The 20,643-nt window shown below is 35.3% G+C and overlaps 1 protein-coding gene across 4 annotated transcripts in view; it reads left to right on the top strand.

Annotated features, from left to right (window-relative positions):
- CCSER1 (coiled-coil serine rich protein 1) overlaps nucleotides 1-20,643 on the top strand; it is a 1,315,617-nt gene that overhangs the window by 571,948 nt on the left and 723,026 nt on the right. For all 4 annotated transcript variants that reach the window (XM_045472859.1, XM_045472868.1, XM_045472871.1 and 1 more), the window contains exon 8: nucleotides 17,743-17,826. In XM_045472859.1, the coding sequence (XP_045328815.1) occupies nucleotides 17,743-17,826 (84 nt within the window). The remainder of the gene's footprint in view (nucleotides 1-17,742; nucleotides 17,827-20,643) is intronic.

Below are 20,643 nucleotides of genomic sequence, written 5' to 3'. Positions count from 1 at the left end.
TAAATGAAAAATGCCTTTGCTTGGCTCATTAGTGGATTAGACACTGCTGAGGAAGGAATCAGTCAGCTTGAAGATATGCCAAATGAAACAAAAAGAGAAAGGATCGGAAACAAAATAACAATATCTGATAACTCTGAGATAGTTTCATTGTATAGCATGTGCATAATTGGAGTAATAGAAGAAGAGAGAGAGAAAATGGAGCAGAAGGAATGTTTAAAACCTTTTCAAAATGAATGTCAGGCATCAAACCACAGACCCATGAAGCTTGAGAATTCCAAGCAAGAATTATAAGAAATCTATACCTATACAGACCATATTGAAGCTGCAGAAAGTCAAAGACAGAGAGAAAAACCTTAAAAGAATACAAGGAAAGAAAAATCTCTTACCTCTGGAGGAAAGAAAACAAAAAACAAAAACAAAAAAAGAATTACAGTGGATACCTCATCAGAACCCATTCCAGAAATATATGGAGTTAACAAAGTGTTAAAAGAAGTCAAGGAGGAATCAAGTTTCTTGATCAAGTTATAGGAGAGGTTTTTCAACGTTTATTTATTTGGGGACAGAGAGAGACAGAGCATGAACGGGGGAGGGGCAGCGAGAGAGGGAGACACAGAATCGGAAACAGGCTCCAGGCTCTGAGCCATCAGCCCAGAGCCTGACGCGGGGCTCGAACTCACGGACTGCGAGATCGTGACCTGGCTGAAGTCGGACGCTTAACCGACTGCGCCACCCAGGCGCCCCTGAAGTATTAACTTTTAAAGAGCAAAGTGAAAGGAAAAAATATTAAAGAGTTTGAAAAGTATCCAAGGAGAAAATGCGCAGAAATCCAAGAGAAAGATATTTTAAAGAAGGGATTTTGTGTTGCAACTCTAAAGCATAGATCAGGCTGAGGACTGAAAAAAAGGTTTTTACTTAACACTGATGAGAGCAATTTTAATTAAGTGACTAGAGTGGAAACTAGTTTTCAGAGGCAGGGAGATTGAACAATTATTATTTATTCATGGTGGCTAAATTGCAAATGAGGGTATTGATCGTATAAGTGTAGTTGCTCTTTGAAGAATCTCATTAATCAAAGGAGGAGCAAGTCAGGGATAGAAGTTAGGAATCACAAAGTATGTTGTTGTTTGTTGTTACGTTTGCTTTAGAGAAGGTGGAAACTTAATCCAGTTTAAGGACTGACAGAACTAATAGAGAAGATATAAGCTGAAAGTTACTGCAATTTAGAGGGCTTTTCTCTTATACCAGTATTTTGAATATCAGTGAACAAGTGTCTAACCCTTCCCATATTGTTTATGATTTTATATAAAACTCTGAGTAATTCATAGAAAACCTATATTTTCCCCCATCATCCTGGGTAATGGAAAGTGTTTGTCAGATAAGGACAATTAATGGCACACTGTGATTACAAGAAGCAAAATTAAACCTGTTGTCGTAAATGCATATGCTTTTTTTTTACATATTCTAATAAGCTTTCCTTTTTCAACTGATTTTCAACAGCAATATGTTCCAAAGAGTAAGCTTAGAAAAATGGGGGAAAAAAAAAAGATGGAGTCCAACTCCCACCTGCAATTGGGTCTCATAACCTGGAGGGGTAAAACTGGGGAAGCAAGAGATTATAAATCTTTTATATGCTCCCTACATGATTTAGGGAAAGTCTTCATTTACCTGCTATTGAAAACTACCTATCTAGTTTGCTACCTGTGTACTTTGCTATTGCATTTCTTTAAAATACAGGTTTTCTTTTCTTTCCGGGCCTTTTCTTATTATTATGTTATAATGCTGTGACTTGACTGGCTCTCTTCTTAGGATGTTAGGTATTGCACAGCTGGACAAAATTAAAGTAGCGACAGACGGACAGAAATCATGTTTAAATTCATAGTCAAAGTGAACAGCAAGGTCTATTACTTTCAAGATAGTATAATACCATTAAAGTGCAAATCTCTCAATGAGACAAGGGCAGAATAAAGACCTCATGAATTACAACTACAATTTCTGTGTTCAAGCAAAATAACTTGACAGTTATTGACAGAAATAAAGTACCGTTCACCTTTAAATATATTGCTTTTTAAATAAATCTCCATCCAATGCCATTTAAAACTGTATGTTAAAGTTGTACACTTTCATAAGTTGCCATTTATTTTTTTTACAATCTTAACATTTTAGTAGATTTACAATAACATCTTTTTGAACAGTTTTTGTATACTGTCTTAAGCTTAATTAACAAAACTTTTATTGCTTTCTTATGTGTAAAGAGGACTTGGAATCAAAAGGATTCAAAGACAGCATGTCTTTTTACTCCGTATTTTAGGTGTCTAGTAAATAAATATTCACGTAGTTTTAAGTTTGTGAGGCTGGGGGAGAGTATTTATATAATTTTTATCCAAAAGTTACCTTTTTCTGTATTCATTAAAAATAATTTGGGTCTTAAGTTCTTTTCCTCTTTACCCTCTGATGGGGGAGTTCCTTATCAGGTATATTCTCAAGCGTTTTATCAGCAACAGAAGAGAAGCAGGGCTGGAAGGACTCATGGCCTTAAGCAAGGGTGGTAGGACACATGGGAGAACTGCTAAAGTGCCTCAGGGAAACCGTTGGAAGAGATTAGTGCAATAGTAAAAATTATTGTGTGAACTATGCGTTCTAGTAATTATGTTCGTGGTATGCAAATGAAAATCTCTGGCTGTTTGGAATTTCCTTTTTTTGGAATATTTTCTTTTGAGCATACCGCATGTGCTGTAGATTCAGCAGGTTATGTGATTGCTAAATATCTTTGAATAAATATTTAGGTGTAATTTAAAATTTAGGTTTAAATTTAGAAATGTATTTTTCATGTTACCATATAGACTGTGCAACCATCCTTTTTCAAAATTGCATTATTTCATTAGGTAGGTTTACCATCATATAATAACAATTCTTTTATTGTTGCATACTTACGGTTGCCTTACATATTTTGACATTATAACGATACATATCTGTGGTTTGGCCACTAATTTTTAGTTGTCAGAGGTGTCTTTTTTCTTTCTTCTTTTTTTTTTTTTTTTTTTTCTTTTCAACTAGCAGGGCTTGGATGGAATGAGGATGGGGTGTGGATATTGAGGCATTTATTTACATTTTCCTTGATGACTTAAGATGGTATTATTCTTACCAAATTTTTATTATATGTGAAAAGGAATTTGAATAATTGTATCTCCACGAGCTTCATCACATACTGATTAGCGGTCAAAGCAAACTTGACTTTGATGAGACTAACTTGTCTAAGACATTTTGATCAGTGTCAAGTTGCAAGAATGTGGTGGTGCCTCCTAATTATATGGTGGTGTCTCCCTAGTGTTCTGCCTAAAAGTCCACAACAATAAGCCCTGCTGTTCACTTGAATGATTGAGTGTGACTGATGGCAGAACTCCTGCTACAGATACAGAATTAATAGACATCTACACCTCTACACTTGCTCAGAAATCAAGCAGTGACTAAATATGCAAAGATAAGAGTACTTTATGTTCATAACCTGAAGGAACAAAGAACTCCTGTTATATTAGATATGCTAACAGCCCCTCCATTTCAAATACTATCATATGTTAGAAATAAAAGTGAGCATTTGGAGAACTTTGAAGTTAAGAGACATGGTAGAGAAAGGTCATGGTTTATGTACTCTCTTTGTTCCATCCTTTCCTGCTTCCTTCTATTTGCTCACTGGTTAATTATTAAAAAAATTATATGTAAACTCAATTACTTTTATATAATCTGTAAGAAGGTGTAGCAATTGAAAACTACGTTATGTCTATGTGTTGATTTCTTAGGGTTACTGTAACAAAGTACCACTAACTGAATAGCTCAAACAACAGAAATGTATTATCTCAGTTCTGAAAGCTAGAATTCTGAGACCAAAGTGTCAGCAAGGCTGTATTTTCTTTGAAGTTGCTAGGGAAGGATCTGTTCCAGGTCTCTCTCTCGTAGCTTCTAGTAGTTCCTTGGTTTGTGACAACATAACTCCAGTCATTACGTGGTGTTCTCCTTGTACACATCTCTGTGTCCAAATTCCTCCTTTTTATAGACGTCAGTCATGTTGGAGTAGGGTCTTACCCTATTCTAGTATTTTCTGATTTTAACCAATTACATCTGCAGTGACTCCATTTCCAAACAAGTTCACGTTATGAGGTACTAGGCATTAGTACTTCAACATATGAATTTTGAGGGGACACATTCAATCCTTAGCAGTGTGTTGCATAAAGTTGTTTAGAAAGAGAATCCTTTATCATTGAAGCACTATCAACAAAAGATTATTTCATTTCCTTATGTTCATGGATACTTCTCTGCCTATGGGAAGCTCATACCTCCTTCTATGTAGTGAATCTCATTTCTTAACACTTGAAGGACTTCCTTCCCTTAATTATTCCTTCTTACCCTTATATTTTTAACTTCTCCTTGCTTACTGAATCATTTTCATCAGTCTTTAAACCTGTTTAAGCTTTTCCATCACACACACAGGCACACACACACATGCACACACCCACACACACACGCACACACACACACACACACCATCTCAATCCTATTAGCTACTATTCCTCATTTCTTGGAATGAGGTTATATTTTGAAAATTATATAGTTGGTAATTCCTTACTTCTCCTACATCTTCAGTTTACTTCTGAGCCACTGTAATCTGAATTCTGCTTCTAACACATCACCTGGAACTGCTTTGTTAAAGTCAATAACGACTTACTTTTTGATAAGTCCTTCCTTTACTTTATCTCTGTTGCACCTAACACCATTGATCTCACTCTCTTTCTTAAAGTTAATCCCTGCCTTGGCTATCATGGCACATGCTGTTCTTGTTTTCAACCTGTTCATTTTCAGGTTTTGTTTGCTTGGTTGTTTGTTCCCCAAAGTCACTTCTTTTCATCTTTCAGCTGTTGATTTTCCACTACATCAATATTCCAGTGATTCCCAAATCTTCACTCCCTGACCAGATACCTTTCTTTTTTTTTTTTTTAAACTTTTTTTTTTTCAACGTTTATTTATTTTTGGGACAGAGAGAGACACAGCATGAACCGGGGAGGGTCAGAGAGAGAGGGAGACACAGAATCGGAAACAGGCTCCAGGCTCTGAGCCATCAGCCCAGAGCCCGACGCGGGGCTTGAACTCACGGACCGCGAGATCGTGACCTGGCTGAAGTCGGACGCTTAACCAACTGTGCCACCCAGGCACCCCCAGATACCTTTCTTCTGAAGGTAGAAAATGTACCTTCCTACATTAATAGTTCATACTATATTTCTTCAGTTGGCTATTACAAGGGATACTAAAATTAAACTCATTATATTTTCTTCATCTGAAATTCCTCCACCTCAAATTAGATTTGCTCTCAACAGGAGTGAACGGCACTTGCGGTGAACATAAGGGTGAACCCCATTAGACCTGCCAGATACTTTATATCATTCTTTACTCTTTCTTCTCTCATTTTTTCCTCCTATGCCACCCATATCTGGTAGAGCCCACCTTCTAAAAAGCTTTCAAAACTTCTCCCACAGACCTATTTTAGTTTATTTATTTTTAGCTTATTTATTTATTTATTTATTTATTTAGAGAAAGATAGAGTGAATGATCAGGGGAGGAGCAGAGAGAGGGAGACAGAGGATCCAAAGCGGGCTCTGTGCTGACAGCAGAGGGGCTGATGGGCACTTAGTCATGAACAGTGATATCATGACCTGAACTGAAGTTCAGTGCTTAACTGACTAAACCACCTAGTTGCTCCCCACATCTTAGTTTAAGTACTAATAGTTTCTTTCCCAGATTATTAAACCAGCCTCCTATCTCTGGTCTTGGTCTCATCCAGCACATCCTCCATAGTGTACTTACTGTAAACTGCATAAAAGTAAATCTGATCATACCATTCCATGGATGAAAATTCTTTATTGATACATTAAAGCCTTCTGAATAAAACAACTTATTATTATGGCACAACTGTCTTTTGTGATTTGGTCCTCATTTGTATCTTCTTGCTAATGTATATCTCTCCACACTATTGTATTGAAATACTTGTTCCCTGAGTTCTTGCAATGGTTTCCTTTGACTCCAGAAATTCCCAAGGTCCTGCATTTACTTGGAAAATGTTTCCATTTCTTTAATCATTTACTAATTCTTCTGAACATTGAGATTCTGGTTAGATTTTTTTTTCTCAAGAAAACTTTCTCTAATGCTATTACCTTAGTCTCTGTATTTGTGTATGTAACTTGCTGACTTAAAAAAACAAGTATTTTATCAGAGTCTCACAAAGCTGAAATTAAGGTCTCATTCAGCTGTTCTAATCAGGAGCTTAGGAGGTCTTTCCAGTCCATCCCTGATTTTGGAAGAATTCACTTCCTTGACATTGAAGGTTTGGGGTTCCATTTCTTTGCTGGCTCTTTCTCTCATCTCCTTCTGATATCCCTTCTCACACAGCCCTTTCAATTATCAAAACATAGTGAGTCAAATCCTTACCATGCTTGAAATATATCCGACTTCTGCTTTATATGACTGGGCCCACCCAGATCATTTCCCTATTTTAAGGTCAACTGTACTATAGAACATAATAACCACCTGAGTGATACCATATTCATAGATCCTAGAGATAAGAGCCGGACAAATTTGGGGATGCTGTTTTAGACATTCTACCTACTATGCCTAATTGTGGCTGCTTCCCTTATACGTACTTGAATGAATCATTGTGGGAAAAATACATACCATGAACCTCCTTTTATGAAGAAAATTGAAGCTCTCCAAAGTAGTGCATACTACTACTGAGATACAGTGGTTTTGTGTTAATGCAGACTTGGATTTATTTTGGTCATTGTTTTTTAGTTCTATGGTATAGGAAATTGCTAAGACCTTGAAAAATGTGCTTAATACCACCTTCCTGGTAAAAAGGTGAGTATCCACTGATGATGTATGCAAAACATTTGAGATTATTTCAGAATTTCAACTAATTGTAGTTTTGTTATCAGTAATTGATTTGTGCCAGGTCACACAGCTAAACTGTGACACAACACTCAAATATGATCTTCTCTATCCTGAAAGAGAGATAGCAACAGGTAACAGGAAAAACACTGTTTGATTGATAGTTTTTTTCCCCTTTATTAGACAATAGTTCTTAGAATAGTTTAGTGTTGTTTAATGATAACCTAAAACTTCGCAGTCCTCTTAACTTTAATTTATAGAATCTTAAAGCCAAAATTTTTGTTTTATCATGGAAGTTAATTATATAGTTGGGCACAGTATTGAGGCATTCACTACATAAGCAGGCATTCAAAAGTATATCTATTTCATAAATTGAAAAGCTACTTATTCCAAATTCATGTATATGCCATCTTCAAAGATTCCTGTTTTACAATGTACATATAATGAGTATTTGAAGATACCACTGTGTATGCTGTTGCTATCCATTAGTGCTCTAAAAAAGAACAAAGCATGACCTTATTTCCTTTCCTTACTGTCCAATACAGATTTATATTTTGTAGTTGTGATCTGTAGCATCAGCTAATATTCATTGCTTTTTTGCAACTTAATTTCCTGACCTCCCAGACTGCCTGAAACCACTGCTTAAATTGAGTCACATTATGCACAATTCCTAGCTTTCTGCTTTTTCTCCTCCCCAGACTTCTACAAGTCTGCTAGAATCCTTGAAAAACATCCTAAAACATTACTTATTCTGTGTTCTTCATTATTGTCACAATTCAGCACTCTGTAAAGCAGGATATAATATATTGATTTTATTCCCACTGCCCTTCCGCTCTGTCTGAAGGGCATATAAATGACCAGGGCCCAGGAGCTGGCTCAGTTCCTTTGTCCTGGGAGAATGGCAGAATGGTGCCCACTACCTGCAGCATGCCCTGCAGGCACTGTGTTTTATGAGATTTAAAGATTATTTTAATGGAGAGACACCACACACTGACACTCCTGAAATGCAGATCTCCATTACTTACACTTCCCTAGGAGAGAAGGCCTCTAAACAGGACCATGCAGGAAGTTGCCCTCAGTCTGCAGAGTAACAGCAACTTCAGCTGTAGGGGGCAATTTATGTATGGCAAACAGCATGGGGTTAGCTAGATTTCTAGGGCTCTCTGATGATTGGTTAATTTCAATAATTTCAAGAACTCTGGGGAAAGAGGCCCCAGAGGCTATCCCTAGTTACCTGGTACCTCATTCTGTAGGGCTGGTATGTAATGACCCTGAAATGTGAGGGCCCAATAAGAGAAGTATTTGGAATGTGGACTTAATTAGTTGTTCAAGAAGGGTGTCTAACTAAATGTCCTCTAACCAAAGCCTCAAAACTGGGTCAGGATAGCATTTAAACAAAACAAAAATAACACAACTTTGTTAGACACTTCTAGGTGGGGAATGGCATGTGTTTGCTGTCTTTGATTACTTTTCCTTCTCAGAAACTAAGCTTATAGTTGTGTTCAAACGTAATTCTCTTACTTCATTCAGGATGTTCAGGGATAAGAGGTTCCCTATTTCTTATTTAAAACATGAAAAGGAAGTAAGTGTGACTTCATAACAAGAATGTTTAACAGCATATTTCTAACCCATTTCAGTTTTCTTTCTTGTAAAGTCTACATTGTAGGAAGGGTCACAATCACCTACCTTATTTAAAAAATACAGGTATAATGTACCAATTATGTTTGTCTTCTGTGAGGGAAAAAAATGCTGGTATCAGAAAATCTTAAGATCTCCTAAGGATATTTTTCCCCCAAGAATTTTGTACCAAGCAAGTTCAATGGGGCAATATAAATTAATATTACTTTACCACTTGTTGGCTTTCTTTTTTGAGAAGATGATTGCTGATGAGTTTATAAGACATTTATGTCTTAAGTATAGCTCATAATTGATTTTGATGAAATCCACGGATTTAGCAGATCACGAAACTAATTGGTCATGCCTACTAACTTATTCTATGATGCTAGGAAACTTTTTTTTTTTTTTTTTATCTTTATGCCTACAAAATACAATCACTTTAAGAAGTCTTTAGAAAATGAAACACAAATGTTTGTTTTTAATTTTACTTTTAATCAAAAATTTCCTGGATGAAACAAATAACAAAATAGTGAAAACTTTGAATAGTTTTTATAAGGATCATTGATGTGGAAATGTTGGGTTTCAGACCAAATGGTCAAGAAAGAATTCTTGAGATGTTTTTGTTGCAAAAGTGGTTTTATTAAAGCACAGGGACAGGAATCGTGGGTGGAAGAGCTGCACCAGGATTTCACTGGTGACTGATGATATACTTAAAAAATTTTTTTTAATGTTTATTTATTTTTGAGAGAGAAAGACAGAGGGTGAGTGGAGGAGGGGCAGAGAGAGAGAGGGAGACAGAATCTGAAGCAGGCTCCAGGCTCCGAGCTGTTGGCACAGAGCCCAATCCGGGGCTCGAACTCAGGAACCTTGAGATCATGACCTGAGCCGAAGTCAGACACTCAACCCACTGAGCCACCCAGGTGCCCCGATTATATACTTTTAAGTTAGGAGGGGGTGAGGGTAGCTTAAGTCTATAAGCAATTTTCGAAGCAAGGTTTCCAGGACCTTGAGGAGGCTAGATTGTTAGGAAAAGATAATTTATTATTGTTTAATAAAACTTTAGTCAGGAGACCATTCAGATGTATATTAGTGGGTCATATGCTTGGAGGATGATTGCTAACATATATTTGGCTGGTAGAGATAAAGGAGGTTTCCAAAGGAATTTTTATATGTTGAAGTAGACTTACAACATCCTGGAAGGTTGGGATAATGTTAAGCTAAGATTGCCTTTTGCCCTTAGCAAAGTATCATCCTGTAGGCAGCTGAGTTCCTAGAGGAAGGCCACTCTGCCTGTCTCAAGGACTTGTCAATGGGCTGTAATTAATGCAAGAAAGTGAACCTAATAGGAACTAAGAAATGACAAGCCCATTGTCTCATAGAACTATTTTAACATCTCAGCACATTTCTCAGTGAGTCTAATTTTTTAAGGATTCAAAAAAATGTAGGATTACAATGAATTTGGTTGAGAGGTTATTGAGCACAGCTTAAGGGTCTTAGTATTATTATTAATGGTTTCCTTTTGTTTGACCTTTGCTGCAATTTGCTTTTTCTGCTTCATTTTTATGCCTAAAACCCTTACTTATCATAGAAATGTATGATTTTTGTCCAATAACTGGTCAAGAAATATTCTGATAGCAAAAAGAAATTCTGTAAATTAAAGTGTTTTACAAGTTATAAAGCCCCTATACAAATATCAGATATAGTCATCATTATCTTTTGAGTGATAAAGATCATTAGGAATAAGAGTAGACTTCCAAATGAAAAGATTATGCCAATATCCAAGGAGCCTTTTCTTTGATTGCTTGAAAATCACAACCAATATACCACTGTGTCAATGGATAATGCTGTCTCCTGATTTGTATATGCTAAAAAATACATTTCTAAGATATTCACTTTGAACACCTACTATGCCTTTTCTATTTTTATATTTCTATGAAAACAATATTTAGGAAAAAACACTATAAATCAATGAAATGTTAGTTCATCTCTTAAGTGACTGTATAAAGTCAAATCTAGAATCTTTTCAATTGAATGTAAAAAGAAACTTTTTATCATTTAGCAATTATTGATACTGAAATGATTTATGATTTTTTTTCAATTATGGTAAAACCTTAGATTTCGAGTAACTTGTTTGGTGAGTGTTCTGCAAGACAAGCCAACATTTCTAATAAATTTTTACTTGATAAACGAGCAATGTCTTACAATATGAGTAGTACATGACACTAAGTGTCACATGATCACAACTGAGCCAATGGTTCTTGAAATTTGCTTCGAAGTGCTTTAGATTATAAGATTGTTTCTGGAATAACTTATGCTCACAAACCAATGTTTTGGTATATTTTAAACTAAATAAAGAATTAGAGTGGTGTTTTTATTGGCTTTATTTATTTATTTGTTTGTTTGTTTATTAGAGGGAGATGGACACAGCATGAGCAGGGGAGGGGCAGAGAGAGAGGGAGAGAGAGAATCCCAAGTAGGCTCCATGCTCCCAGCACAGAGCCTGATGTGGGGCCTGAACTCAAACTGTGAGATCATGACTTGAGCTGAAACCAAGAGTTGGTCATGTCACTTTGTTTTCAGTATTTAAAAACAGTTCCTCTTATGGTCCTGTTTACATGATTATGTACCTACACTGCTTTATTTCACTAGTTATTCAGATACTACAGGTAGTATGCTGCTTTAGAACTCAGTTAACCCAAGAATCAGGGGCACTTGGGTGGCTCATTCGGTTAGTGTCTAACTCTGGATTTCAGCTAAGGTCATGGTCTCACAGCTTGTGGGTTCAGGACCTATATCAGGCTCTGTGCTGACAGCAAGGAGCCTACTTGGGATTCTCTCTCTCTCCCTCTCTGCCCCCCTTCCCTGTGAATGGGCACGTACACACACACACACACACACACACACACACACACACACACACACTCCCCCCCCCCCAAATTAATTAATTTTAAAAAATGATTTAAAATCCTTTAAAAAAAACATAAGAATCTTTTGAGGTCAGTTATTTTGGTAGAGCTGCAAAATACATTGTTGGTTATTATACATTTTTGTGTTTTCTAACCTCTACCCTGCTGTTCGCGCCTACCATATTCCTATTTATTTCTTCTCTTTTTCCACTTACTCATAACATTTTGTCCTTTTTTACTCTGATAGAGTTGTCTGTTTCCTTTATTTTTTAAAAATCTTTTGACCTTTTTATTTATAAGAATTAGGAAATAACTTGTAAATCATAAAGCCCTTCAGAGAAAAGACCAGAGGTCTATAAATAGAAAGAATCATGATGATTCAATACAAATTTTGACATGTTTTTGTAACTAGTAGCCAAGAATTACATTAATGATTTTACTTGAGGAATTATGTGAGGTTTATGAGTTAGAAATTATGTGATTTTTTAAACCTATATTTCTAATTTTAGCATAAGATCATTTCAAAGTGATTTACAGATTCTACTTGCCTTTTATTTTTTGGTACTTAATTTGTTTATACAATAGTCTAAAACAATGAGTTGATTCTAATTCTAGGCAAAATAAATTATAGGATGTATGGTACTATAGTTGGCTAACTGAATTTGGGACAAATTACCCAAATATCTATGTATCTGGCTGTGACTTTCCAAATTTATCAAATAAAAGTACAAGAATAAGATAATTTGTAAGGTGTTTTTATATCTATATGTCTGATTCTCTAATAACTTATGCAATGATGACATAAATGTTCATTTCATGCATAAAATGAGCTATGTGAAAATTACACTATTTAAACTATAACTTTAAATCACAAAAATCATAAATCACAAAATATTTCAAAATTAGCTGCATACATTTTTATACAACTATAATGAGCCATAATTTATACTAATTCTAATTATAATAATTCAGAGTTTATCCACATGTGCTTGTGGTATCTATAACAAATCATCCAAAAATTAATGGCTTAAAATGATAATCTTATTTTGTTTATGATTTTGCAAGTCAGGAATTTGGGAGTAATTTAAGTTAGGCAATTGGTTGTGAGCTTCAGTCACCTGAAGACTCCACTGGGCTAGATGTGCAAGATGGCTCACTCTGATGGCTGGCGATTAAAGCTGGGTGTCTTTTTGAAGCTGATAGGGGGCTGTTAACAGAAGTACATGTGTTTTTACTTTTTAGCATGGCTAGGTTAGTTTCTTTCTGCAAGGAAGTAACCTGACAAAGGAGCATTCTAACTGAGCAGTCCTGGAAGCTGACCTTATCTAGTCTTGAAAGTCATGTGGACTTAATTCCGCAGTATTCATTGATCAAACAACAAAACCAGTCCAGATCCAAGGAGAGGGCATTGGCCTCCATCTTTCAGTAGGAATAGTAAAAAAATGATTTGTAGACATCTTTAATCTACCACACTATGAGTTCCACATTTATAAATAATTACTGAATTTAGAAATAATGGAATTGAATTTTAGTCCTAAAAATTAATTATGCTTGAATGAGAAACAGAAGATGTCATAATTATTAAAGCATATAGTTTATGAATGAGAAATATACATTTAAATAAGCACAAGCTTAAACTGGTTACATTAGCCTACAGGTTAATGAAATAACCTCATTTGAAAAATCAACAATATTAAAATCCAGCTAATTCTACAATCAATATGATTTCTAACTCAGTAGATCATCCTGCCAAATACATTCCACAAATTTGCAAATACAGTGAGAATATTGAGGGAATATTGCTATTAGTTTTCCCCTAAGAGTAGGTGTGTTCAAGGACTTTTTATTTTGTTTGTTAAGCAAATACTTCTGTGAATATTGGCACATGTATATATAACAACTAAGAATGAAAGTCTAGATAACTAAGATTCATTTGCACAGTCATTCATAGTGAAGGCTTTTATAAAAGTTGGCTTCTGATAACATATGATAAATATTTAATGTGTTATTCCATAAGTAAATGCAAATGATATATTATCACCTATCTGATTTAAAGCTCTGAGATTGTGAACTTCTTGAAAAAGTTTCCCAGGGGGAAAAAAACATCTGAAAATTATATAAAGTGAGCATATTTTTGGAAAACCATTTTTTTCTACAATTCTATTAGTCATAATATTGACAAATCTTCCATTTTAAATTATAAAACAATATACAAAAATATTATTGATAATTAATCTGCAAAAAAAATACAATTGTAGTAGATTCAGGCAGATGCCCAGATCCTCTTTCAGTAAAGGACCACTTCCTGAAGTAAGTGCAAATCCTACAGTTAGCTGACTGCCTCTGGCTGTTAGCTCCTGCCTTTAGGGCCTGCCTCAGCTCTCTAGCTGAAGTCAGTCTCATCTCTGGATGACCTGAGACAATGAATAAGTAACAGCAGCTGAGATCTAGTTCTCTCTTTTTATTTTTCTCCAAAATTTTATTGAAATTCTAGTTAGTTAACATATAGTGTAATATTGGTTTCAAGGAGTAGAATTTAGTGATTATTCTCCTATAGATAGCACCCAGTGCGCAACACAAGTACCCTTTTTAACCCTTCACCCATTTAGCCCATCCCCACCCCGCTCCTGTTCATCAATCCTCAGTTTGTTCTCCATCGTTAAGAATCTCTTATGTTTGCTTCTCTCTCTTTTTTTTTTCTGTCCCCCATATTCATCTGTTTTTTTTCTTAAATTCCACATGTAAGTGAAATCATATGGTATTGTCTTTCCCTGACTGACTTATTTTGCTTAGCAAAATACATTCTAGCTCTATCCATGTCATTGCAAATGGCAACATTTCATTCTTTTTGATGGCTTAGTAATCTTCCATTGAATATATGCACCACTTCTTTTTTAATCATTCATGAGTTGATGGACATTTGGACTATTTCCATAATTTGGCTACTGTTGATAATGCTGCTATAAATATTGGTGTGCATGTGCCTGTTCCAAGCAGTATTTTTGTATCCTTTAGGTAAATACCTAGTAGTACAACTGCTGGGTCGTAGAGTAGTTCTGTTTAGCTTTCTGAGGACCCTCTCTACTGTTTACCAGAGTAGCTGTACCAGTTTGCATTCTCATCAAGAGTGTAAGAGAGCTCCCCTTTCTCCACATCCTCGCCAGCATTTCTTGTTTCTTGTGTTGTTACTTTTAACAATTTTGATAGGTATGAGGTGGTATCTCATCATGGTTTTGATTTGTATCTCCCTGATGATGAGTGATGTGGAGCATCTTTTCATGTGTCTGTTAGCCATCTGGATGTCTTCTTTGGACAAATGTCTATTCATGTCTTCTGCCCATTTCTTCACTGGATTATTTGTTTTATGGATGTTGAGTTTGGTAGGTTCTTTATAGATTTTGGATACTAACCCTTTGTCAGATATGTTGTTTGCAGATATCTTCTCCTGTTCCATAGGCTGCCTTTTAGTTTCACTGATTGTTTCCTTTGCTGTGCAGAAGGTTTTATCTTGATGACGTTCCAGTAGTTCACTTTTGCTTGTTTCCCTTGCCTTTGGCAACATGTCTAGTAAGAAGTTGCTGTGACTGAGGCCAAAGAGGTTGCTGCCTATATTGTCCTCTAGGATTTTGATGGTTTCCTATCTCGCATTTAGGTCTTTCATCCATTTGGAATTTACTTTTGTGTATGGTGTAAGAAATTGGTCCAGTTTCATTCTTCTGCAAGTTGCTGTCCAGTTTGCCCAACACCATTTGTTGAAGAGACTTTTTCCATTGGATACACTTTCCTGCTTTGTTGAAGATTAGTTGACCATATAGTTGTGGGGACGTTTAGTTCTCCTTCATGAGCCCCCAGTGACTGAACAGGGAGTGGTACAAGAGCCTGCCTACATTCTCTCAACACAGGATTCCTCTAACAGGCACCCTTAGCTCTGGACCTCTTCGTTTAGATGGCAGAGGTTTGTCAGGTATGGGTCTTGGTCCAACTTCCTCCCTAGCCAAGTCTGATTCTTCTTTTCTTTTTATGTGGGTTTACTCTCTAATGGACCTTTTATTATAAATAAACCTTAACCACACCTCAGTATTTGTCTCCTGGAGAATTCACTTGTGACAACATTTTATTTTATGTTAAGAGTTCTTTTTCTTAAGTGAGATCTTATGCAAGACTTTAGGAACATAAGTACAAATACAATGCAGTTTTTGCCATCAGGTAGTTTATCATCTGATGTTATCTTCAACCTCCACAGAAAAGTTACTAGCACAGTCACAGAACTACTTAGTTGAAGTACCATGAATTTGATTCTACATCTCTGATTCTAAGAAGCTTGATTATTCTCTTACCTACCTCTTAAGTTTGCTGTTTTTACCTTTGTGCTGTGAGGCAAGCTAAGCCATCTTTTCGTTAATATTTAAAATCTGTTAAAATATGTATTAAAAACAATGTGTGTAAACTGTATCCATGAAAACCTGTGATTTAGGGAAGAAATAGGCATAGTGCAAAAGGAAAGGTACAGAGGTAATGAGCATCTCCCAGGCAAGCTGGTTGCAAGCAGATGACAGGAGATATTAGTCAATTCAAATCATACATTTGTTATTACTTAGTTTAGAGGAAGTACAAATTATTAACATCATGAAACCAGAATGAACAAGTACTATTTTTTCTAAGCCATTAGCTGTTTTCCTCCTTGTCAGTTCAGATAAGGTTAACGGATTCAGAAGAAATGGGAATTCCCCTAATGTAAACATTTCTTATTTGGTAATTTTATGGAAAGGAAATGTGTATTTGAGTAATTGCACATCAGTTACAGTGTTTGGTGCTAATGAAATAGCCTATCTGCTGAAGTGGAGGAGGCAAAAAGCCCAATGAGTCTGGGGAACAAGCAAACAACTCTGGAAGTATTAATATTGCATGAAATGACATACGTTTTAGATGCTATGGAACATGCCCTTACTCTCAAGGGGTGTCTTAGCCAACAAGGGGAAGCTTTCTAGTGGAATAAGGAGCAATGTTTGAAATGTCTCTAAAAGCACAAGAAATTGTGGGGAATAGAGAAGTGCCATGTGTAGAAGACTTTATAGTCCAGACCTGTGTATGGGTAAAGCAGGATACATAAAACATTTTGTATTTCAGTTCTGTAGGAATGATCAATGGTTCTAAGAAAGTTGGAAATGAAAAACTTTGAAGCTCCAGAAATAAGCAAGTAGCAGATAACGAAAGGCACTATATACTATGCTAAAGAGTGTTTGACTTCTTTATTTTCCTGAAAGAGGTGATTAGCTATTAAATAAGAAGGGATGTAATTTATTGCCATTTAGGAAAATATCTCTAGCAGATAGGGAAGGTGATAGAAAAATAAGTTCAGAAATTCACTGCATTAAGCCAGCAAGAAACAATGGACACCTTGAGTAAGTCAATGAAGATAGAGAAGAGTGCATCTAAGAAATATCAAGGAAATAGAGATTAAAGACTTTGATATCAGATTTGGCCAGAGTGAGTAAAAACTAAGAGTATAGGATGGCTTCCTGCTTATTTTAGGAAATAGAAACATGTGAGAAGTAAGTAGAAGTCAGGTTTTCAGGTAGAGGAAAATGATGAGACAAATGCTGCCCAGGAATGTCTATGGGACAATGCTGAGTATATGCTCAGTAAGTAGTTTTATTTATGAGTTGAGGCTTGGAAGGTACATGTGTCTAGAGTAAGTATTTGAGAGTTAGAAGTAATATAGGCATAGAGTAATATAGGCCACGGATGTGTATGTATTGTGTACATAGAGGCTGTGGCTGAGCATACACACACAGTGAGAAGAAAATGCACAAAGATAGTGCTCTAGTGAAAGGGACAAGTATTATAGAGACACCATCAAAGATAAAGACCATAACTTGGTAACTGGTTTGGGAATTAATATTTAATTATAGCAGGGGAACAGATTATAGGTAAAAGTATCTCTTTTAGAGGATAGCCATTTTTCTACTCATTATGTATGCACAAGAATGGGAGGAAAGACTTTAGGATGACTCACTGGTTTGTCTTAGGAAACAAAATGGACAAATGGATATTAAAGAAAAAGACTGATTAAAAAAACATACCTGTGTATATTATGTAGAATAATATCTTCAGATGCATTAGCTTGTTTATCTTGCAACTTAGAATATATTATGAAAAATAACAGACTGTAGAAAATTTGAGTTTCATTAGTCATATGCAATTATCTCCCACTGTGTGAAGCTGACTTTCCTTATCAAGAGCAAAGTGAAATGGCTAAGCCTATTATGCTGTCTCTTTGATGTTTTTATAGGATATAATGAAAGATGAATGCTCAATGCTGAAGCTGCAGCTGAAAGAGCGGGATGAACTCATTTGCCAACTTCAGGAAGAGCTGGTAAGTGATAAAAATATTGGCCCACAAACATACTTTCCTTGCAAGGTTATTTGCTATAAACCCTCCAACAACTTTTTTGTTAACAATAATATTATGTATAAACTGTTAATGCTTCAATCGGATTAATTATCAATTTTATAGTCTTACAGATGTGAGGATTTGAAAATCTAAAAAATAGAATGGTCTCTAATCTATACTGAACATTGTATAATTCCAGAAACAGATCACTAAACCAAGATTAGACATTTTAGTTTTATATATCAAAAATTATAAAGACTAAGGTCATATTTTATTTTGTAAAGTGTGTGATTTAACTTCATACTGCTCTACCTAGAGATATGATCATGTAGTATGAAGCAAAGTACTCAAAAATCTTAAACAAAAATAGATTGTACTTTTTATTTTCATAAAGCTGCCAAAAATGTATTAACCTAATTTTTGTTAATGTGATATCTATATTATATAAAATTACACAAAATATTAAATGTTTATTGATATTTTCAGGGGTTTTTAAAATGCAACATTATACAAAGTTTATTAAGTTAAACTTCATAACCTGAAAATATATTTGGTAGGTAACAAGAACAGCAGTGTGCATTACTTAAGTATGTGTTTTCAACTTATATATGTATATTAACAATATTTTGCAATAAAATTTACTCTGAATTTAATAAAAAATGATCTATAAAATAAGAATGAAAAAGAGAGGAATGAGAAAGGAATTTTAATTCATCAAAAGTTCTTAATAATACCAGTAAAATGAAGAAGTATTAAACAGTAAAAGAGCCTGACTCGTTATCAAGATGAAAAAACAAATCCTAGCCAATTATATTCTTTAGGATGATGTCAGAGTTGACTACATTAACAATGATATATTACCTAATTATTTGATACAATTAAATGACAAAACAGATTTTATAGACCATCAAGCTTCTGAGAATTCTCAACATATTAGTGAAATAGGGGACAGATTTAGAGCATATTTTATTGGTTCTTGACAACAGATAATGTTTTAACTGAAACCTGACCTTTATTGGGACTGTGTTATGATTGACTTGATGCTGGTTATTGGCCTCATGAGCTTATTATTGTTGCTTTAGAAAACCTATAAACCAGTATTTAAAATAGTAATAGTACTACAGACAAAAGGAACATGTCTTATGTTACTTGGAATTACCTTTTCTAAATAAGTAATAGATTTACTGTAAATTTATTTTATTACATTAGGAAAACACTTCTGTAGTTAACATAACTCCAGAGGTACATGTTATGTGACCAAGCTTTGTTTATGTGGTAGACAAAAAAATATTTAAGTTGTATGAAAATCATGTAGATATTAATGGATGCAAATAATCATCAGTTTTAACACAACAGAAAATCTATTCCCTTTGTCAGAATGCTTATTCTTGGTGGATTAGCTCAGAAAGAAGTATTCATTTTTTCCCCTTAACATTAGTTGTGATTAAATTTAAAACATATACAAGACATCAGACCTTCATTTGTTGAGTGGAATGAGAAAGAAAATGATTACTCCTAAAGCTAATATTACATCATTATACTTAAAGTAATGTAATGCCCCTGCATCCGAGAAAGAAAGTCTTCTGTTGGCTGATTTAGTAAAATGACTTGCAAGAGTTTTGTTTTTGTTTTTGTTCCATTTTTATGCTATGTAGTTTGCATAACCATCTTGGATATTTAAATAAGAAAATGTTAACTTCTGAAAACAAAGTTTGTTTTATTAAAGAGGACTATAGCTGAAGAGGAAAGTGTGTAAGTGATTTAAGGACTTAAAGAAGGAGAGATGTTGCTGAAAAGAAAAGGGCATCATCAAAACTGGATTTGGAGCATAGTGGAAGGGTATAACCACATAAAAGCTATACAACCCACTTGGATGCATTAAAAATTAACTCCTAGCACACTTGTGATCCTGATAACAAATAACTTGTGACATTTTGACAAGGTGGACATTAAACTTTACTTTTATACTTTACCTACCTACCTTTAAGAATTTGAAAACATTTCAGAGGAGTGCCTGGGTGGCTCAGTTGGTTGAGCTTTTGACTCTTGATTACGGCTCTGGTCATGATCCCAGGGTCGTGGGATCAAGCCCTACTTCAGGATTCTGCACTGAGTGTGGAGCCTACTTTGGAGCCTACTTGGGAGCCTGCTGTCTCTCTCTTGCTCCCTCTGGCCCTCTCCCTGCTCCCATGAGCTCTCTCTCTCTCAAAAAGATTTTTTTTTTTAACTTTTTTAAAAAAATTTATTTACTTATTTTGAGGGAGCGAGAGAGAGAGCAGAGGAAGGGCAGACAGAGAGGGAGAGAGAGAAAGCATTGCAAAATGTCTTCTGGGGGCAAAATTTTCCCGAATTGAGAACCATTGCTTCAGGGTTATTATAATCCCTAATAAAATTGTATGTTATAGGTTTAATGTCTATCTGTTGATACCCAGTTTGAATGAAGAAAAAAAAGTTCGGTAGAATGGATGGGCTTCTCCTTTGACCATTACATAAATAGTCCTTTGCATTGCATTTTAGGCTGCTAGAGCTGCTGTACAAAACTCCATAGACTGGATGGTTTAAAAAATTTATTTTCTCATAGTCCTGGAGGCTAGAAGTCCAAGATCAAGGTGCTAACATGGTTGGGTTCTGGTGAGAGCTCTCTTCCTGGCTGCAGATGGCTACTCTGTGCTCACATGGCCTTTGCTAAGTGCATGTGCATGGAGAGGACAAGAAAGAGAGTTCTAACTTTTTTCTTATATGGGCACGAACCCATCATGAGAGCTACATATACCCTCATGACCTCGTTGAAACTGAAGC

The sequence above is a fragment of the Leopardus geoffroyi genome, chromosome B1 (assembly GCF_018350155.1).
Source record: "Leopardus geoffroyi isolate Oge1 chromosome B1, O.geoffroyi_Oge1_pat1.0, whole genome shotgun sequence".
Lineage (NCBI taxonomy): Eukaryota > Metazoa > Chordata > Mammalia > Carnivora > Felidae > Leopardus > Leopardus geoffroyi.
This window is presented reverse-complemented; position numbering and strand designations above follow the sequence as displayed.